Source organism: Callithrix jacchus, chromosome 5 (assembly GCF_049354715.1).
Source record: "Callithrix jacchus isolate 240 chromosome 5, calJac240_pri, whole genome shotgun sequence".
NCBI classification, from domain to species: domain Eukaryota; kingdom Metazoa; phylum Chordata; class Mammalia; order Primates; family Cebidae; genus Callithrix; species Callithrix jacchus.
The window spans coordinates 10,191,356-10,213,290 of NC_133506.1; the positions used below are offsets into that span (position 1 = coordinate 10,191,356).

Consider the following 21,935-nt stretch of genomic DNA (forward strand, 5'->3'; position numbering starts at 1 on the left):
GTCGGTGGTTCATGCTTTTTATTGAACACCTTAGATGGGTATGGACAGGGCCTATGAGTGGGGCAAGGCAGCAATGACAGCCTCAGTGAAGTCATGGCAAGTAGCATAGCCACCCATGTCAGAGGTTCGAACCTGTGGGGGAGAATCATCATCATCCATGTGGCCTGGGCTCCATCCCAACAAAATCCCCATCACAACCCAGCAGTCTGTTCCCTAAAGAAGCCAGCCCAAAGACAACCTAGGCCCTGCCCAGTAAGGTGACCATGGTACACTGCCTAGAGGCACAAAGTCTCTTCTGGTCCACTGCACTGAAGGGTATGGGGAGTGTGGTCCTTGAAATAAAGGGCTCTAGCTCCCATGGGGGTGCAGGTGACCGATGACAGACTTGATGAAGTCGGTTGTGGTGCTGTAGCCGCCCATGTCTCGAGTCCGCACCTACAGCCACCACCGGCAACAGCCGTGGGGAGGAAGAAAAGAGAGCCCATGAAGGGAGGTAGGGCAACATGACTGAGGAGATGGAATCCAAGACGGCATGACAGATAGCCAGAAAAAAGGCAGTGCAGCAGGATGGAAGGAGCCAGGCTGGAAGCACATGGACCTGCCCACTCCTCTTAAGCCACTATTAACTGTGCTGCAGCCAGGGCAGGAAGGAGGCTGAGCAGGCAAAGATGATGGGAAATGGAGATCAGAGGTGGGATGTAGCTACCTTCCTTGGAAGAAATAAGAGAGGACCAGGCGGGAGGACAAAACCAGGCAGGGGAAAGGAGATGGGATGTGAAGGTGAAGCTGGTGCCTCAGCCTGCCTGTATCCCTTGCTGTTCCACCCCCAGGAAAAGCTGCAAGTTCTGCATTCAGATGGCCCACGAAAAGGGCAGTGAATGGAGCAGGAAAGAGGGAACAGCAGATGGGATCTAAGAGGCAAAAGAGATAAAGAGGATGAAACAGCCAAGAGAAGGGAGGTGAAGAGCAGCCCTGAGAGGGATGCAGCAATGTCAGGGAGCAGACGTCCTGGGGACCTGGGGGAAAGGAGACCCCCATTCAGCTCCCCCAGGAGTAGTGCCAAGGTGCTGACCCCAGAACTACTCTAAACCCCGAAGCCAGCTCTACTATTAAACTTACCTTGCCAACTTTGATCACCTTCTTTACCGCATCTGCAATCATGCTGGAGTGATACTCGAGACTGTGGATATGGACAGGAAGAAACTGAGACTCCCCCAAAACACTTCCCCCAATTTTTCCACCTGGCTCCTCCTCACAACCCTCATCCTGTGCCCACAGCCTCCCGTGACCTACTTGAGATGCCGTAGCATGTTGGAAGCCGACAACAACATGGCCGTGGGATTGGCTATATTCCTGCCCACTGCCTGGGCAAATGGGTGCCGGGCACCCTGTGGAGAGAGGGGCAGGCTAGACACTGGGAGGAGGCAGGAAGGGTATGCAGAGGCTCAGGTTGGAAAAAGACATTATGAGAGGGGGAGGTTCAGGCCAAGATCACTGAAAAGAGGCATGGTGGGCAGCGTGGGGGAAGAAGAGGCCAAGATCACTTAGGAAGGGGAGACGTCGAGATGAGGCTTGGGGTCAGAGACAGGGGACGTAGCAAGGGCCGAGGGAGAAAGCAGCCTCACTCACCGTCTCAAAGACTGCATACTCTGCACTATAGCTCTCACCAGGGACCACACCAGCTCCCCCAACAAGGCCAGCAGCCAGATTGTCAATAATGTTCCCATAGAGATTGGGCATCACAAGCACATCAAACTGGTACGGATTCTGCACCAGCTAGAGGGTGAGAAGTAGGCATGAAGTGAATTCCACTCCACCCTCCTCCCTGGCCCTATGAGAGGAGGTGCGGGGAGGGCCTCACCTGCATGCAGCAGTTGTCTATGATCATTGTCTCAAATTTGATTTTGGGGTACAGTTCAGCAACTTCCTCACAGCACTGCAGGAACAACCCATCCCCAAGTTTCCTGTCCATGGGCCAAAGGGGACAGAATCAGCCAAGAAAGTGCAGGGACTACCTTCCCAGGAACCTACCCTACACAAAGCCATGTCCCTCACATGATGTTGGCCTTGTGGACAGCAGTGACCTTGCCCCGCCCCTTCTTGGTGGCATAGTCAAAGGCGAACTTTGCAATCCGCTGAGACTTGGCTCGTGTGACAATCTTCAAGCACTCAATCACACCCCTTGCACTCTGAGTATGAAGAGAGCAGCAGCTAGGTGACACTGGGAAGGGAAACGAGGAGCTCCACCTCTCTCCCACCTTCATCCCTGCCCTCCCCCAGTTTCTAGGGCCTCACCTCATGTTCCAGAGAGCTGTACTCCCCTTCCGTCTGCTCCCTAATGATCACCAGGTCTAGATTGTTGTGCCGAGTCATGTACCCAGGAAGTGACTTCACATGGACTACGTTGGCAAATAAGTCCAACTTACGCCTGTGGGTAGGCAGGGCCATCAGCTCTGCTCCTGCCTGGCGCCTCGGGAGCATTCGCCCTACCCCAGCACCTACCTCAGCCGCATATCATAGGAGGCTAGCTCCCCCTTATACTCCATCGGGGTATGAATCTTTCCTGTGTAAACCAAGTGGGGAAAGGAGCGTCAAGCACAGGCCAAGCCAAAGGGAGCCCAGACCAGTGTCTAACCCCCTTAGGAACATTATGTAACCCAGACTCCCATCTCCTACTCCCAAATCAGTAACTTTTAAATTGCCTTTGGGGGCAAGGGGCAAAGGAGAATAATGTATAGATAAAGCCAGAAATATTTCATCTATTGCTCTTTTCTTTTTGAGACAGGGTCTCACTCTGACACCCAGGCTGGAGTGCAGTGGCGCAATCTGAGCTCACTGCAACCTCCACCTCCCAAGTTTAAATAATTCTCCTGCCTCAGCCTCCCCAGTAGGCTGGGATTACAGGCATGTGCCACCACACCGGCTGATTTTTTTTTTTTTTTAGTACAGCTGGGGTTTCACCATGTTGGCCAGGCTGGTCTCAAACTCCTGACCTCAAGTGACCTGCCTGCCTCAGACTTATTGCTTTATCTCTAGTCACCATATTTAATTTACGTTGAAATTTCAAAACGGAGAACAGATTTTTTTTTTCTATTTATCAAAAAAGAACCTGGGTTTAATAACAAGTTGAGATGCAATGCTAGCAGATCTGTGACCTTTTTAGATGTTTCTGAGCCTTCTCCTTATTTGACATTTTTTAACCCAATACCTACTGAATATCAATTATATGTCAGGCAATAAGGATAGCAACTAAAACCACACAACTCCTGCCCTAGAGAAACAAATGGTACACTGGGAAAGGCAGATAATATGAAAAACATGATAAATATCATGGGAAAGTTGTATAACAACACAGCAGAAATTCTCTCCAGTAATATCAAGATACAGCACAGAAGAGCTGCACTTCAGCCCACGCCTTAGTTTAAGTGAGTACAATGGGCTGAACAGTGATCCCTGAAGTGACTGTCCATGTCCTGAGCCCCGGAACCAATATATGTGACTTATTTGGGAATAGAGGCTTTGCAGATGTAATTCAGTTAAGGATCTTGAGACAAAAATCATCCTGGATTAGGGTGAGCCCTAAATTCAGTGGTAAATCTTTAAGGAGAAAAATAATACAGAGACGGAGAGGATTAAGAAACAGAGATTGGACTGATGCATCTGCAAGTCAAAAACCAGCAGGAGCCATCAGAACAGTCAAGAAAGGATTCTCTCCTAAACCCTCAGAGGAAGCAGGGCCTTGCCAACACCTTAATTTCAGACTTACGGCCTCCAGCACTGTGAGAGAATACATTTCTGTTATGCTAAGCCACCAGGTTGATGGTAGTTTGTTATGGCAGCCACGGGAAACTAAAACAGTGGTGAGTGAGTGAGAAGGACTCTGACAGGCAGCATCAAAGAAAGTAAGTTCTGGGTAGCAGGAACAGTCTAAGTCAGGAAGCACATGTTTGGAATCTAACACACACAATCTAGTGTGATCAAAGCACAGATCAAGAGTTCTGGAACCAAGGCAAAAAAAGTAAAGGGCCAACTAGGAAGAACTGACTCCTACGGTAAGGCTGGGCCTGGAAAAGTCAGACTATTCTTTGCAAGAGATGACAAAACATTAAATGAGGAGATTAAAGCAGGCAAGACAAAAGAAAAGGGGCAGCTAGGCGTGGTGGCTCACCTATAATCCCAACACTTTGGGACGAGCAGGTGGATGGATCACTGGAGGTCAGGGGTTTGAGACATGCCTGTCAAACACGGTAAAAACCCTGTCTTTACTAAATATACAAACTAGCTGGGCATGGTGGTGCACACCTGTAGTCCCAGCTACTGGGGAGGCTGAGGCAGGAGAATCGCTTGAACCCAGGAAGCAGAAGTTGCAGTGAGTCGAGATCATGCCACTGCATTCCAGCCTGGGCAACAGAGTGAGACTCTGTCTAAAAAAAAAAAGAAAAAGGGAGGGAAAAAGGGGAGGGGAGGGGAGGGAAAAAGGGGAGGGGAGGGGAGGGGAGGGGAGGAAAAAGGGCAGCTAGAAGTGGTATTCCAGAAATGCAATGAACAAGTGTGATGACAGTTGATGTAGCCTCAGGACAGACTCAGAACCCCCGGAACTTTCCTACACAGACAGCTGACATAATCTCTCAACTCCTGGGTTCCCAACAGGAAGGAACAAATTTCCAAATACCAATGATGGTTGCCCTGGAGATTAATACAATTGCATACCATGTGGGCAGAAGGGCTTAATAAACATTGGTCATTTGATTTTAAATGGCACATGGACAAGTGGCAAGAGGACACGGCACACATACCAATAATGGCCACTTTGTTCTCCTTCATGGAACTCAGCACCTGCTCCAGCTTCTCCTCGGATGCCATATTCTGCACCTCACTCAGGTGGTGCTCCTGGAACTCCACTGGGACAGCGGCAGCCTCCAGAAACAGGTTCCCAAAGCATCACAGTCAAGGCCAAGTCCTTTCCAACCCTCTATTGTCCTCTGATCCCCGAGGCCACTCACCTTGAACACCTCCTTGACGGCGTGCATCAGCTCAGGCCCTACACCGTCTCCCGGCAGCATGGTCACGGGAAAGGAGCCCTCCACCCTCACGTCCTCCGCCTGAATGGGGGAAGCGAGGAGAAGAAAAGATAGAGCTGGGACGGGAGCAGTGATCCTGGGAGTAGATAAGTGGGGAAACCCGGGAGGGGTGGGGAAAAGCCAGGGAAGAGAACAGCGAGGAAGTGACAGGGTCGTGAGCGAGACCCCGGCCAGATTCGTGCATACCTGACTCCGCAATGCAGCGTGCGCCGCGGCCGAGGTACTCAGACCTCTCCATGCCCCAGGGTTCCCGGCGGAGACCAGCGCCTACAACAGGGACACACAAGCCTGTAAGGGCAGATTTGAGACCTCCAGACCCCAAATACTACAGTGACTTTGCTCTGTTTAGGAACCCCAACGACAAACTCTCCTTTCCCTCGCCCGCCACTGCCCGGCATGTCCCCGCGCCTCACTCGGGTCAACCAGCGGACACCGCTGAGTGCCGCCATGTTCTCCGCAGGAAGTCGCGTGGGAAGTAACGGCGGAAGCTGGCGCGGCCGCGTACCCCGACTTCCGCCCTGTGCCGGTTGCTTGGTGCTTGTCTCTCTGCCCTAACCAGCACCTCCCTGCTTACGCCTGTTTCTCCTTTTTCTTGCAGGTGGGTAGGATGCGCAAGCACTTTGTCTCTTGCTTTATTTTCAGTCGCCATATTTAATCTACGAAAAATGTAGCGTCATATTTATCAAATGAGGACCTGAGCTTGACAAAAGATTGAGAGAAAATCCTAAGGAAGCTGTTAAAATTTTTGTGTCCGTGCGTTTGTTATTCTTTTAACCAGTATTCACTGAACACCTGTATATCAGGCTCTCGAGGAACACAGCACGGTCCGTGGGAGATGTCTGTTGGGCTTCTCTGCCAGTCTCCGAGTGCCCGATACCTCTGTATTGCCCTTGCCTCGTTGTTGAGACTAGAGTCTAGTTCTGTGGCCCAGGCTGGAGTGCAGTGGCACGATCTCAGCTCACTGCAACCTCTGCCCTCCGAGTTCAAGCGATTCCCCTGCCTCAGCCTCCCAAGTAGCTGGGATTACAGGCGTGTGCCACCACTCCAGGCTCATTTTTGTATTTTTTTAGTAGAGACGAGGTTTCACCATATTGGACAGGCTGGTCTCGAGCTCCTGAGCTCATGATCCGCCCGCCTCGGCCTCCCAAAGTGCTGGGATTACAGGTGTGAGCTACGGTGCCCAGCCTCGCCTTGTTTTTTTCTTACAGGATCATGTTCTTTGCTCTGGCAGTTGTTTCCCTAATTGTGTGTCCTGGACTTGAACTCCCCAGGACAGGCCCATAAATGGTGCCAGAAATGAGTTCAATCATGTAAATGTGACTAAAGGGAATTTCAGACTGATCTTTAAAATAGCAATTATAAAAAATAAAAAGAACCTGGGAAACGCAGGGAGACACCGACTCTACAGAAAAAGTAAAAATTAGCCAGGCATGGTGACACACACCTGTAGTCCCAGCTACTTAGGAGGCTGAGGTGGGAGGATTACTTTGAGCCCAGGAGATGGAAGCTGTAGTAGGCTGTTATGGCACCACTGGACTCCAGCATAGGAGACAGAGCAAGACTCCATTTTTTAAAAATTCCACGACTTTAGGTGTGTACAATTGACTCACCTAAAGACAAACTGATACAGGAAGATTTGCCTGACCTACTCTTCTGGAAGTGTGGTTTTTGGATCACCTGTCCAGATGAACCAACAGCAACTTGTTAAAAATGCAGGCTTGTGAGTCATACCTCATTGGCTGAATCCAAATCTCAGTCACGGGGGCCCAGAAAATATTTCTCTAACAGGCTCCCCTTGTTAATACACACTGAAATTTAAGAACCACTAGCTAGATTCTCTGTGATAAGTTCCTCCTTTTTATATACCTCATCCAGCCAAAAAGGTGGCAAGGCAAAGGCATTCTCCCAGCCCAAGGCAGAGGATACAGTGGTTCTAATCTTGGGGACCAAAAGCATAGACTCTCTGCCACCTCTGCAATCCTTTAGGTGAGGCATTTTCCTCTACAGTAGTAGGATGAGAAGATTAAATTAAATAATATCTAAGAGTTTTGAGCAAATGAAAAGTACTGTGTAAATATAGGACTGTTATTATAGTTAATATAACATTAATATAACACATTCCTCTATTTCCATTCATATATCCCATGAAACCAATCAAAATCAGAGAGCACCACCAGCTCCCATAGAGTCCCTGGTCCCAGCTTCCAGATCACTAGTACCATTTGCCACCAATTTTCTTCTCCAAATATTTCTCCTTCTGATTGAGAAAAAAAAAATGGAAGATTTACAACTCTGCCTCATGGGTTCCAGCAATTCTCCTGCCTCAGCCTCCTTGTTAGCTAGGATTACAGGCACGTGCCACCACACCCAGCTAATTTTTGTATTTTTAGTTGAAACAGGGTTTCACCATGTTGGCCAGGCTGGTCTCAAATTCCTGACTTCAGGTGATCCGCCTGCCAAAGTGCTGGGATTATAGGTGTGAGCCACCGCGCCTGGCCAGATTTATTCTTTTTAAAAACTACATTTTCTGTTACTTCAGGAAATTTAGGGTAAGAAAGAAGAGAGGTGTACCACCTAAATCCAGTCTCTGATGATAATATTTTCTAGACGTGGTCTTGCTACATCGCCCAGGCTTGTCTTAATCACAATTTTCTTGAGGATAACTACATCATTTCCATCCCTAAATTCTGCACAAACTTGGTCCCCACCTAACACTCAAAAAATATCTGCTAACTGATAAAACACTAAGCAGCCATCACCAGGGTGATAGGAACTGATGGAGATTACCAGTGGACGCAGGCCAAGGAGATGAGACAATTATTATCTGAAGGCTACTGTGTTCTCCCCATGACTTCAGCAAGCTCTCCTGGCCTTCAAGTCCCCACAAGGGTGTCTTTGACCACTAATGGAGAAATCCAGTCAAGGTCTTTGAAAAGTTTCTTAACCAATCTCTTAGGGCAGAGGAGGAAGGTTATACCATCTTGTTCTCTTCTAACTGTTGTGGAGTCTCCTCTGCTTAGCACAAGAGGCCATAATGATGTATTGAATGTTCAGTGTGAAGATGAGTGACTTGAATGTCTGCTTCCCTGGCTTGCAAATCCTCCAGTACAGGAGTCCTAACTTGGGGTCTACAGAACCCCACAGGTGTCCATGAATAGGAATCAGGACTATGAACCTGGGTGGGGAAAACCCAAAAATCACATCTTTATTCTCACTAACCTCTAACTGAAATGTAGCATTTCCTTTCATTATGAATGCAGGTCACAGATCACAGTGCTACCTGTAGTACTCTTGACTTTATCAATCATAAAAAGTATAGACATTTTCATACCACATTTTAGTTGTAGTAGATATCTTAAAATATCACTTACTTTAATCCCTATTTTTACATTATTTGACCCAATGCTAGATTGTGTGATTTAGTGAATTAATAAAGCAGCAAACATAGTACTATGTTGCAAGGTAGGTTTTGTTCCTTTTTCTTCTTCTCTTTTTAGAGAGAGAGTTTCAGTCTGTTGCCCAGGCTGGGGTACAATGGTGTGATCACAGCTCACTGTAACCTCAAACTCCTGGGCTCAGGCAATCCTCCCACCTCATCCTCCCAAGTAGCTGAGACTACAGGCATGCACCGCCATGCCTAGCTAATTTTTAAATATTTTGTAGACATGAGGTCTTGCCACGTTGCCCAAGCTTGTCTTAATTATATTTGTTTTGTAATTCTATTTATTTTATGTATTTAGAAGCCTCTTCTAAGAAAGATTCCACAGACTTCACCAGCCTCCCAAAGAGGTCCACTGCACACAAAAGTTTCAGAATTTCTGGTGTATTAGACCTACTGAATTTTTTTTTGAAACCATGAACAATCAAAAGAGTGATTAACAAATGATAATTCCTTAAAGACTAAAGTCTGAAAAAGCTTCTTGGAAGAGAGAATTTGATCTGTGGTTGAAAGGATAAACAGAATTACAGAGGAGAAGTAATTACACTCTAGGGAAAATGGAAAGACAGCAAAGGTGCTGTCTCAGGTCAACTTCTCTAGAAGCAGAACCCAAGAAAGAGATTTTATGCAATTGGCCTGTTGAAGGAGTGCTCTTGAGAGAAGCACATCAGAAGGTGAATAAGCAAAAGACGGCAGGGGAAGGAGCTCAGCAAGATGTGGCCTCAGCTGGAGTCCACCTCAGCCCCATCTCCTGGGGAGCTCTGAAGCATGAATGACAACTCAAGGTTGTCATGATCTGAGACAAGGCTTAATAACCCTGCTTCAGAAGGCATCACACTACTGGACTTCAAACTATACTACAAGGCTACAGTAATCAAAACAGCATGGTACTGGTACCAAAACAGAGATATAGACCAATGGAACAAAACAGAGGCATCGGAGGCAACACAACATATCTACAACCATACAATCTTTGATAAACTTGACAAAAACAAGCAATGGGGAAAGGACTCCCTGTTTAATAAATGGTGTTGGGAAAACTGGCTAGCCATGTGCAGAAAGCAGAAACTGGACCCCTTCCTGACACCTTACACTAAAATTAACTCCAGATGGATTAAAGACTTAAACATAAGACCTGGCATCATAAAAACCCTAGAAGAAAATCTAGGCAAAACCATTCAGGACATAGGAGTAGGCAAGGACTTCATGACCAAAACACCAAAAGCATTGGCAACAAAAGCCAAAATAGACAAATGGGACCTAATGAAACTCCACAGCTTCTGCACAGCAAAAGAAGCAGTCACTAGAGTGAATTGGCAACTAACAGAATGGGAAAAAATTTTTGCAGTTTACCCATCTGACAAAGGGCTCATATCCAGAATTTACATAGAACTCAAACAGTTTTACAAGAAAAAAACAAACAAGCCCATTCAAAAATGGGCAAAGGATATGAACAGACACTTTACAAAAGAAGACATACATGAGGCCAACAAACATATGAAAAAAATGCTCATCATTACTGGTCATTAGAGAGATGCAATCAAAACCACATTGAGATACCATCTCACGCCAGTTAGAATGGCGATCATTAAAAAATCTGGAGACAACAGATGCTGGAGAGGATGTGGAGAAATAGGAACACTTTTACACTGCTGGTGGGAGTGTAAATTAGTTCAACCATTGTGGAAGACAGTGTAGTGATTCCTCAAGGACCTAGAAATAGAAATTCCATTTGACCCAGCAATCCCATTATTGGGTATACATCCAAAGGACTATAAATCATTCTACTATAAGGACACATGCATACGAATGTTCATTGCAGCACTGTTTACAATAGCAAAGACCAGGAACCAACCCAAATGCCCATCGATGACAGACTGGACTGGGAAAATGTGGCACATATACACCATGGAATACTATGCAGCAATCAAAAATGATGAGTTCGTGTCCTTTGTAGGGACATGGATGAATCTGGAGAACATCATTCTCAACAAACTGACACAAGAACAGAAAATGAAATACCTCATATTCTCACTCATAGGCGGGTGATGAACAACGAGAACACATGGACACAGGGAAGGGAGCACTACACACTGGGGTCTATTGGGGGGAATAGGGGAGGGACAGTGGGGCGGGGGGGAGCTGGGGAAGGATAGCATGGGGAGAAATGCCAAATGTGGGTGAAGGGGAGGAAGGCAGCAAAACACACTGCCATGTGTGTACCTATGCAACTATCTTGCATGTTCTGCACATATACCCCAAAACCTAAAATGCAATAAAAAAAATAAATAACCCTGCTTCAGCCCTGCATGCACCAGCTGGCTGAGAGGATCTGACCAAGGCAGCTACTACCTTGTGGAGGTGACAGTGAACATGGCGGGCTGACGAACAGGGAGGCAGGCAGGCATGTTTGAGGAGATGAGTTACAGTGACAACTGTTAAGTAGGACTGGTGCAAGTCCGAGGTCTGAGAGAAACGGAGAGAATTTTGTGAGCAATACTAAGGACCCTGTTGAGGTTGGTGACCATGAAATTTATTGTGGTGCAACTGTGTGTGATTTCATGGTGAGAGCAAACACTTCAGTTCATCCAAAAGTGATATTTTGCCAGAGAGAGGTACAAGGGAGTTGAGAGTGTTGGCTAAATGGGATCAGGAGGTAAGTGAAGACTGAAGAGATCTAATCAATAGGCCGGTGAGGAGAGAATCAAAGACTCCCAAAATATTCAAAGAGTAGTATTTGTGGGAGTCATTGAGCAAGTAAGATGGGAAGAGAGGATGCTGCTTCCACCAGTGGTTTTGGAGGTAGAGCAGATGCTGGTGTGATGAAGTCTCAGATGGGAAATGGGAGTGGATGCCAAGGAGAGCTCAAGGACCCTGCGGATGAGGACTGATTGATGAGGCCCCCATGTCACCATGGGAGTCAATGAGGATAGCGGCCTCAGCTGAGGCAGGGGAAAAGCTGGGATACAAGTGCCATACATAGTCTTCTCTTGATAAGTAAGAGAGACCAGGAGGTGAGAGATGGCAGAGAATGAGAGAGGTGACATCGTTACCAGAAAGAGCCCCTAAAAGGCAACACTTCATTTTTTTAGTTAGTTTTAATATAACATTTTGCTTTAATATTTTAAATTAGATAATCTTATTTTTTAAATATATGTATATTATATATATAATATATATGTCCAAAAGTTCTTACCACACCAACCACAGCCACAATCTTTTTGCCCTAATCTCAGAATTAGTTTGTTGTCCCTTTAAAACCCTTTCCTTACACACACATACACACACACACACGGAATATATAGTATTGTTTTTGGTATATGAGTGTGTGCTTCAGAATAAATGGTTTCATACTCTTTATACTTACTGTTATATAATTAACTTTTTTCACTCAACACTATCTCAGATGTCTTAGAGAACGCACAGCCTCATTATTTTATTCTGTAATATGAATTTACTAAATTTATTGAGCCTTTCTTAAATTGACGATACTGTGGTTTCTAGTTTGGGCTATTATCAGCAACATTGCTGTGTACATCTCTGTATATCAGGGTGTCCAATGTTTTGGGTTCCCTGGGACACACTGGAAGAAGAATTATCTTGGGCCACACATAAAATACACTAACACTGACAGTAGCTAATGAGCTAAAAAAAAAAAAAAAAAAAAATGGCAAAAAAACCTTACATATGGCCAGGCTCACACCTATAATCCCAGCACTTTGGGAGGCCAAGGTGGGTGGATCACGAGGTCAAGAGATCGAGACCATCCTGGTCAACAAGGTGAAACCCCGTCTCTACTAAAAATACAAAAATTAGCTGGGCATGGTGGTGCATGCCTGTAATCCCAGCTACTCGGGAGGCTGAGGCAGGAGAATTGCCTGAACCCAGGAGGCAGAGGTTGCGGTGAGCCGAGATCGCGCCATTGCACTCCAGCCTGGGTAACAAGAGTGAAACTCCATCTTAAAAGAAAAAAGTTCAGCAGGCTGAGTGTAGTGGCTCACACTTGTAATCTCAGCACTTTGGGAGGCTGAGGCAAGAGGAAGCCAGGAGTTCGAGACCAGCCTGAGCAACATAATGAATGCTCTACCTCTACAAAACTTAAAAAAAAAAAAAAGTTCAGTGATCAATGGTTCAGGTCTGGAAGGCCCTGCATGACGTTAAGGCACAAATGCATGATCTCGCTGGCCCACCCTCCATGGCCTTCATTCCCAAGGTCACTCAAGATCGAAGATGGTTATTCCAGCTCCAGCATTCCAACAGCAGGAAGAAGGACCAAGAAATGGAAGAGCAGAGGCCACAGCCCTTTGCTGGCACTTCCCGGAAGTTGTGCACACCATCTCTGCTTACCTCCTATGTGAAACGGAAGTGGGCTGGTCGTTTCCTTCTAAGCTCTAAATTTTTTTTCACAAGACCTCATCTACCTCAAGATGACAAGCATATTCTCCAATATTTTTTATAATGCTCTTCTACTGTATGTGTTTATGTGACTTCAGTCATTGGTTAATCTGAAGTTTAGTTTAGCAAAAGATAAAAGATAAAGGCCTGATTTTATGATTTTTTTCAAAGCTTAGCTAATTCCCAGTATCATTCATTATTTTTTCCTCCAGATTAGTAATTCTACCTTTGTCAAATACCAAAGTCCCACATACATATTAGGTCAAGCCAAGTGAAACTACTGATACCTATCACCTTGACCCAGCTTTATTTTCTCAATTATACCAGTTACTACTAGACATTGTATTATGTATTTATTCTTTTTTTTTTTTTTTGCCAGAGTCTCACCGTGTCACCCAGGCTGCAGTGCAGTGGCCCAGTCTCGGCTCACTGCAGCCTCTGCCTCCACACACAGCTAATTATTGTATTTTTAGTAGAGATGATGTCTCACCATGTTGCCCAGCTGGTCTTGTATGCCTGACCTCAAGTGATCCACCTGCCTCAGCCTCCCAAAGTGCTGGGATTATAGGTGTGAGCCACCATACCCAGTCTGTATTTATTTATTTATTTATTTTGAGACAGAGTCTCACTCCGTCACCCAGGCTGGAGTGCAGTGGCACAATCTCGGCTTACTGCAACCTCCACCTCCTGGGTTCAAGCAATTCCCTGCCTCAGCCTCCCAAGTAGCTGGGATTACATGTGCCAGTAGCTGGGATTACATGTGCCAGTACTCCCGGCTAATTTTTGTATTTTTGGTAGAAATGGGTTTTCAGCATCTTGGCTGGGCTGGTCTTGAACTCCTGACCTTGTGATCTACCTGCCTCAGCCTCCCAAAGTGCTGGGATTACAGGCATGAGCCACCGCGCACAGCCTGTATTTATTCTTAAAGTATATTATTGCTTGTGTTTGCAGTGAGCAACCTTGAGAAATGAGGAACTATCTCCCTAAAGAGCAGGCTTGCTTATTTCCTGCTCTGAAAGGGGTGAGTTCCCCAAGCTCAGTGTTCCCCTAGCTGCCACACAAACCCACAGCATCCACCAGGGCCTTCCACATTGCCCCCATGGAGGGCAAGGGGACAGGGGGACAAGGAAGCCAATGTAAACATGCTGCCTAGGCTGCTTGCTGTGCTGTGAGTAATAAAGTCCTTTGTCTCTGACCCAGGAGTCTCCTCTTTGCCAGCATGCACGAAACAGTGAGAGGAGAATTATTCATCATCAGCCCAGAAAATTCAAATGCGAGACCCTGACAGTTCTGACAGTGAGGACAGGAGGCTGATAAACACACAGCTTTCTGGAAGAGGAAGGACAAGGACCTTATGGACTAGATTAGGGGATATGAAAAGACTCCTTGGCATATGTTAGTGAATCCTCTCACCCAAATGGTGGGTGGGTGGCAGGAGGAGGGCGGATAGGTTAAGGAGCTCACACTGTCCTACCTGTTAATGAGGTTAAGCAGTGAGAGGCAGGGTTGAAACAAGCCACTCAAATGGTGCTTCGGTTCTTGCTTATCTCCATGCAGGAGGAGGAGGAAGGGATGTTGTGACAAGGGGGCAGCAAGCCCCGCAGCCCCCACAAAAGGCAACATGGATGTGGCTGCTGAGTCAAAGAATCCCCAAAGCTGAAATACATGGTATCAGTCACCATGTTTGATACAGAGGTTCAGGGTGACCCCAAAACATTACAAGGCATTTGGCTGAGCCCCACAGGTGGCCACAGGAATCCAAAGTAGATGCAAAACCTTGCTCACTAGCACAGGCTTGCTGTCTCTCTTGAGTTCCCCGATCCCTCTATTCCCTCTCTGTCTCACCTTCGGTTGCTTTCATTTCTTTAATTAATTTATTTGTTGAGACAGGGTCTTGCTCTATCACCCAGGCTGGAGTGCAGTGGCGTGATCAGGGCTCACTGCAGCCTCGACCTCTTGAGCTCCAGTGATCCTCCCACTTCAGCCTTCCTAATAGCTGGAACCACAGGTGCACACCACCACACCTGACTAATTTTTTTTCTATTTTGTGGAGGCGGGGTTCTGCCATATTGCTCAGGCTGGTCTCGAACTACTGGGTGCAAGCGATCCACCTGCCTTGGTCTCCCAAAGTGCTGGAATTACAGGCGTGAGCCTCCACACCCAGCTCAGCTGTTTTAATGAAAAAGCTGAGTATGCTGGGGAACTTCACGGAGGCAAGAGCCTCAAAACTTGTATATCTCTGTTGGGCCCAATCGCCCGATTCACCATCTTAGTCCCCTGGATGGGTGCAGAGATGGCTGAAGACACCACACCAGGACTGCAGTGTGGAGTGGGGACAAAATGAAAGGGGCTTCGGGGCTTTGGAACTCTCTGGATGGACTCTGGAGCTACATAGAGGAGGAAGCAGCAGCAATGCAACCCTGAAGCCAGGGCCAAGAAGAAATGAAAGCCTCCTAGATGCACCCTGTGAACTAGCCTGAGCTCCTGGCAGCTGTGGCTGTAGCTCTAACGTGCACACACTAAACTCCTTGGTTTGTTTTCCCATAAGGAAAAGAATCATCCAAGTTCAACTGATAGGCTTTGAGCAAACTTTGCAGAGGAGAAGGCAAATTAAGTAACCCTCCAAGTGGGGTCCATTGGCCAATTCAGTGGCTTTCACTGCAAATGTATCACTGGTATTGATGCTCATACGAGTTTGTACTGTCAAATGCCTGTAGGTGTCAGATGAGATTCACTCTTTCAGAGACTGCTGCATGTGGAAAGCTGATTCCTGAACCCTCTTAGATGGTCCAGGAGAAATTGTTCAGACTTTCAAGAGGGAGGCCAGGCATGGTGGCTCACACCTGTAATCCCAGCACTTTGGGAGGTCGAGGTGGGTAGATCACTTGAGGTCAGGTGTATGAGACCAGCCTGGCCAACATAGTGAAACCCTGTCTCTACTAAAAATACAAAATTAGCCAAGTGTGATGGCACACACCTATAATCCCAACTACTCAGGAGACTGAGGCAGGAGAATCGCTTGAATCCAGGAGGCCGAGGTTGCAGTGAGCTGAGATCGTGCCACTGCACTCCAGCCTGGGCAACAGACCAAGACTCTGTCTCAAAAAAAAAAGACTTTCAAGAGGGAAAAGGAAAATCCGAGAATTAGTCTCAAAGGCTGCCAGATTACTCAGAGGTGTTTTTCAAGCACAATAGCGCCACCTGCCAGACAGTCACCAAGCACATCCCTTAAAAAAAAGTGTTTAGAGAGAGGTCACTGTTCTGTCACCAAGACTAGAGTGCAGTGATGCCATCAGACCTCACTGCAGTCTTGAATTCCTGGGCTCAAGCCATCCTCTCACCTCACTGCCCTGAGTAGCTGGGACAACAACTGGGAGCTACCATGCCCCGCTAATTTTACAAAATTTTTTAGAGACATCGTCTCTCAGGCTAGTCTTATAATTCCTTGGCCTCAGGTGATACTTCTGCCCAACCGTGCCTGGCCCCATCCCTCTCTCCTCCCTTTTTTGTTTAAGACAGTCTCTCTCTGTCGCCCAGGCTGGAATTCAATGTCACAATCACAGCTCATTGCAGCCTGGAACTCCTGGGCTCAAGCGACCCTCCCTGCTCAACCTCCTGAGTAGCTTGCCTGCCACACATACCATGCCAGCTAATTTTAAAAATATATTTTTGTAGAGACGAGATCTCGTTTTGTTGCCCAGGGTGGTCTCAGGCTGCCAGGCTAGAGTGCAGTGGCTGATCTCAGCTCACTCCAACCTCCACCTCCCAGGTTCAAGCTATACTCCTGCCTCAGCCTCCTAAGTAACTGGGACTACAGCCCATGCCACCACACCGGACCAATTTTTGTAATTTTTGTGTGTATATATATATTTTTTGTTTGTTTGTTTGTTTGTTTTTTAGTAGAGACGAGGTTTCACCATGTTGGCCAGGTTGGTCTTGAACTCCTGACCTCAAGTGATCTGCCCGCCTCAGCCTCACAAAATGCTGGGATTACAGGCATAAGCCACCATGCCCAGCCCCTATCCCCTTTTTTAAAAGGAACCTACTAACTTGTTACTGACCCAAAATGGTCCTGTGACTCTCGAAACTGACACCCCCATTTTGGGATGGGTCAACTTGGATCTGGTGGCTATTACAGGAGGGACACAAAAGCCCTTATTAGTCCAATGGAAATGGTGTATTCAGGAACACAGCTGGTCTGGCCCTAATATATCTGGGTTTTACACGAAAAAGTGGCAGCAAAAATCCCTTCAAGGGAAACCTTTTTCCATACTTTACCGCTTGAAGCAGAGCTGTGGCTTAATTGGGCCCTCAAGTCACAGGGGCTTCCCTAAGCACCTGGCTTGGTATGCTGATGGTGTGGCTAGGCTGACACCTTATGGTGTCCACGTTCAACCTCAGCACCAGCTATGCAGAACCAAAAGCAGGCATGGGCCAGATGCAGTGGCTCACACCTAAAATCCCAGCACTTTGGGAGGCCAAGGCAGGTGGATCATGAGATCAGGAGTTCGAGATCAGTCTGGCCAATGTGATGAAATCCTGTCTCTACTAAAATTACAAAAATTAGCCAGGCGTGGTGGCACGGGCCGATAATCCCAGCTACATAGGAGGCTGAGGCAAGAGAATTGCTTGAACTCAGGAGGCAGGGGTTGCAGTGAGTTGAGACGGTGCCACTGCACTCCAGTCTAGGCAACAGAGCAAGACTCCATCTCAAAAAAAACAAAAAAGCAAGCATGATTGCTCCACTCAATGGATAGAGCTCAAGGGAGTGCTGATAGTTCTGACCAATACTCCCCGCGATGAGCCCTGCTACATTTTTACTGCCTTTTGTGTGGTTGCCAATGACCTAGCTATCTTGCCCACAAGACTGGAAGATTAAAGACATTCCCTGTTGCAGCTGCATATTGTGGAAATAATTTCAGCTGCCAATCAGAAGCTCAAGTTGCTCACAGAGATGCCCATGGTAAGGGCCCTTCTCTAATGAGACAAATTGTAGTCAAGCTGCTGATCCAGCCTTGACTGCCTATACTACTCCCATCACTGCCTAGATCCATCACCAAACAAGATGTGGCAACACATTCCCCATCGTGGACTGAGCACAAAGTCAAAAACTATATGTTTTCAGGCCAGGCAAGGTAGTCAAAGTACTCAATGAACACACCAGGCTCCCTGGTATTGTTGAGCGCTGGAATGGCCTCCTCCAAAGCTTTCATCGACCTCTGTCCACTCCTTCTGGGCCACATACTTCAGCGAGGCAGCGTGATCACTGAATGCAGCCTGTCCCCAGACAAAGATCTCCTCTCAGCCACTTCCTGGGTAGTGATCAGGACAAAAACGGATGGAGGGTTATATAGATCTATTCTGAAAAGCTGGGAGCATGGTGCTTTTTTTTAAATCTTTCCTCCCCTGCCCCCTCCCCGACAGCAACCCCACATCAGTCTGCTTGTTATACCCTCCCGAGTCAGCCTGGCAAAATGGAACTTAGGGGATTCAAATTTATTTCTAATTCTGATTTAGCCACTTGAATTCTCTTGACAGATTAACCTGATCCCAGATCAGTGTACTCATTGTATACAATTGCTTGCCAAGTTGAGTACCCTGGTTGAGTACATTCCTTGCCAAGCCCCCAAACACTGGCTCACATAGGCCAAGGCGGGAGATACAGTGGAAGTCTGTAAATTTTGAAAAAATGTCCTTGTCTCACCCACATCTCTCCCCCGAAGACAAAAGGGCTGGGTATGAGTAGGAAAAGATTGGAGAAATGACGAAGTTATGGCTACGGCAATAAAATATGCTGTCTTCACGGCCAGGAGGCCTGCGAGAAGGTACAAACAGTGTAGACGCCAGCAGGTACAAACAATGGGAAGTGATCAGTGTACTCTTCGTCCCCTAGATCCAGCACTGAAACCTAGAAAAACCATCATCTGGTTCATCTGAGTTAAGCAGCAGCTGCAGCTGATGGCCTCACCCTTTCTGGGTTTATCACGCTGCCCACATGCCATGAAAACAGGGGAATTCATAAGGAGGTGGCCAGTCCTGAACTATTCAGTTGTGGCCTTTGCCAGCCATCAGTGGTAGCTCCCAAATATGGACTGTCCCCTTCCCCCATACAGGTAAAAGCACACCATTCAGCACAGTCTTGTTTGAGCCTGTCTGGTACAAACACAGGTAGTTTTCCTGTTACCTAGGTGGCCTCGGTTTGTCTACGGTGTCTGAGGATGTAACCATTACGTGACACCATCCATGTGGTTTAACCAAACCAGTGTAATGATAATCCAAATCAAAATCAACAACAAATTCTGCATTCAAATAACACATGACCCTATGGGTGTATGTTTGTGTGTGGGCCATATGATGTCTCTCCATTAGTGATGAGGGTTGCCTTTGGCCCATCTATAGCTTCATATAATTACAGGCCATGACATTGAGGACCAGTAGATTCGTCTACACCTCACTTATGCAGATCATAATGGATAATTGCCTGGCCTTAGACTATATCCTGGCCTACTAAGGCCTACTGATCCCCTTGAGACTTATTCACAGGTGACTGAGTCTGAGACCCCGGGTGGCATTGTTGAAGCCAGTACTGTAGGTTGGCCTCATCTTGCTTGAGGTTCTATTGGTAGTAATTTAATTCTGTATGAGACAAATTGAGTGAATTTGGTCCCAGCCTATGCTGATCAGATCGACTACAGTGGCAGATGGAGTGGTACACTCGCAGATGGAGTGGTACACTCATGGGAATATTCCACTTTGGTCAAGAATGTATAGGGTCAATTTTTGGGAAAGGAAAGCTGTCAGAAGCCCTGAACATTTTTAGTGGGTATGACAAGACTACAAGGCCCTGACCCCTCTTTCCCTGGGCTGTTTCTCAGGGTAGTGGAAGGAGCAAGCTACATTGAAGTAATCTCTCTGCAGGACAAAGAGCAGGCTTGCTTACTGCCGTCTATGAAAGAGCTGGGTTTGAGCCATGCACAGTGGCTCATGCCTGTAATCCCAGCACGTTGGGAGGCTGAGGTGGGCAGAGTTCAAGACCAGCCTGACCAACATGGAGAAACCCCATCTCTGCTAAAAATACAAAATTAGCCAGGTATCATGGTACATGCCTGTCATCCCAGCTACTTGGGAGGCTGAGGCAGGATAATTGTTTGAACCCAGGAGGCGGAGGTTGCAGTGAGCCCAGATCATGCCATTGCACTCCAGCCTGGACAAGAGCGAAACTCTGTCTCAAAAAAAAAAAAGAAAGAGGTGGGTTCCCCATGCTCAATGTTCCTCACGTGGGACAGAAACCCAGTGCATGCACAGAATCCATAGAGCTCCTTCCCATTTTCCTTGTGGAACTTAGGGAACAAGGACAGCTGATGCAAACAGTTTTTGCAACTTGCTGTGCTGTGTTAATATGCTTTGCTTTGTCTCTAATCCAGGAATCTCCTGTCTTCTGACAGGATTCATGAAACAGTAACAAGTTAACTGATCTTGAAAGGAGGGCAAAACAAAATCTCAGATATTTTTTATGTAGCAAAGTGAAAGAGAATAAACAGTAACTGCTAGAGAATGCCTTAGGCAAAAGGTCATTCTTAGAAGTTGGCTTAGTTGGTTCAGGTGACCAGAACAAAATGCCATAGACTGGGTGACTTCAACGACAGAAATTTATTTTCTCAGAGTTCTGGAGACTGGACAGTCCAAGATCAAGGTTCCAGCTGATTTGGGTCCTGGTGAGGGCTGTTTCTGGCTTACAGAGGGCCGCTTTCTCATTGTGTCCTCACATAGTGGAGATAAAGAGCTTTACTGTCCCTTCCTCTTCACATAAGGGAACTGGCCCTATCCGATAGGGATCCACCCTTATGACCTTTATCACTGTAGCCTTTATCACCTCCTTATAGCCTTTATCTCCAAATATAGTTACTTAGGGGGTTAGGGTTTCAACATATGAATTTAAGGGAGACAGATATTCATTCCATAACAGGTGCCATTCAGCAGATTTCAGTTAAGGCTGGTAGTATGAGAAAGCTTTAAAAGAAATGTTGAAAATATGAGGAAGTTGGTTACTTTTACAGATGGGATTCTTTTTTTTTCTTTTCTTTCTTTTTTTTTTTTGAGACCTCAACCTCCCAATAGCTGGGAGGACAGGCATGCACCACCACGCCTGGCTAATTTGTTGAAGCAACAGAGTTACACCACATTGGCCAGACTGGTCTAAAACTCCTGAGCTCTACCAATTTGCCCCCTCTGCCTCCCAAAGTGCTTGCATCTGTAAACCACTGCCTTACAGATGGGATTCTGAAGGGCACAGCAGATGCGGGAGGTGAAGAAGTGGTGGAGGATAAGTCAGAGCCAAGGAAAAACATAGCATTATGGGACTGAGTATGTGGCCAGTACGTTCCACCGTTTCAGAGGTGAGAGACAAAAACAGGCATGAGAAGCATAAAAATGTTTTCATGAGTTAAAATTATTAAAAGTCTGTGCTAGGAATACTACCTAGGAATCAAAACAAATGAATTATAGTTTTATACACAACAACATGGATAAATCTCACAAGTAGTGGTGAGTGAAAGCCAGATATTTAAAAACTACATAATGCATGATGTCATTTACATGAACTTCAAGAATGAGAAAAACTAGTTTTTGGTGCAAGGATCCAGGAGGGGGTTACCTCTTGAGGGGCAAGTGTTCACTAAGGGGAGGTCCTAGAGAGGATTTGGCCACCTTCTGGGATGGCCCTTGTCATTCTGGATCTCTTCATGGAACTATGAGAATTGCCATAATTAATGTGCGCTTTAGTTTCTGTATTTCTCCTTTAATAACCATCGGGGACTTGACAGGAAGTGGATCCAAGTGCCAGCCTCACACTCTGGGGCCTCCAGGGGGCGTTATGGCCCAACACACAGCGTGGCCAAGCGCACCTCCGCCTAATACACCACTTCGGATCTGTTTTCTATGGTTTGCACCCGCTTAGGGTTGACTGGGGGCGGTTAGGCGGGGGAGAGTCCTGCTGACTTTTTTAAAAAGCATTGTTTTAT

The 21,935-nt window shown here is 46.7% G+C and overlaps 1 protein-coding gene and 1 long non-coding RNA gene across 5 annotated transcripts; one reads left to right on the forward strand and one right to left on the reverse strand.

Moving 5' to 3' along the window:
• Positions 1-3: 3 nt before the first annotated feature.
• IDH3B (isocitrate dehydrogenase (NAD(+)) 3 non-catalytic subunit beta) lies at positions 4-5,551 on the reverse strand. Of its 4 annotated transcripts, none has more exons than XM_002747452.7 (12): positions 5,495-5,551; positions 5,268-5,348; positions 5,004-5,102; positions 4,797-4,917; positions 2,503-2,563; positions 2,296-2,428; positions 2,056-2,189; positions 1,862-1,964; positions 1,630-1,776; positions 1,294-1,388; positions 1,120-1,180; positions 4-132 (listed from the first exon to the last, which is right to left on the reverse strand). In XM_002747452.7, the coding sequence occupies exons 1-12, from the start codon at positions 5,528-5,530 to the stop codon at positions 52-54; spliced, it is 1,152 nt and encodes a 383-aa protein (XP_002747498.1). In that variant the 5' UTR covers positions 5,531-5,551; the 3' UTR covers positions 4-51. The 4 variants fall into 4 exon arrangements, with proteins under 4 accessions (XP_002747498.1, XP_002747497.1, XP_003732851.1 ...); XM_002747451.7 differs by having other exon boundaries at positions 4-435; XM_003732803.6 differs by having other exon boundaries at positions 4-911.
• Positions 5,552-5,584: 33 nt separating this feature from the next.
• Positions 5,585-10,534, forward strand: LOC144582444 (uncharacterized). The gene is made up of 2 exons (XR_013535082.1): positions 5,585-5,679; positions 8,822-10,534. It is a non-coding gene; the product is annotated as an uncharacterized LOC144582444 (long non-coding RNA).
• The last annotated feature ends 11,401 nt before the right edge of the window (positions 10,535-21,935 follow it).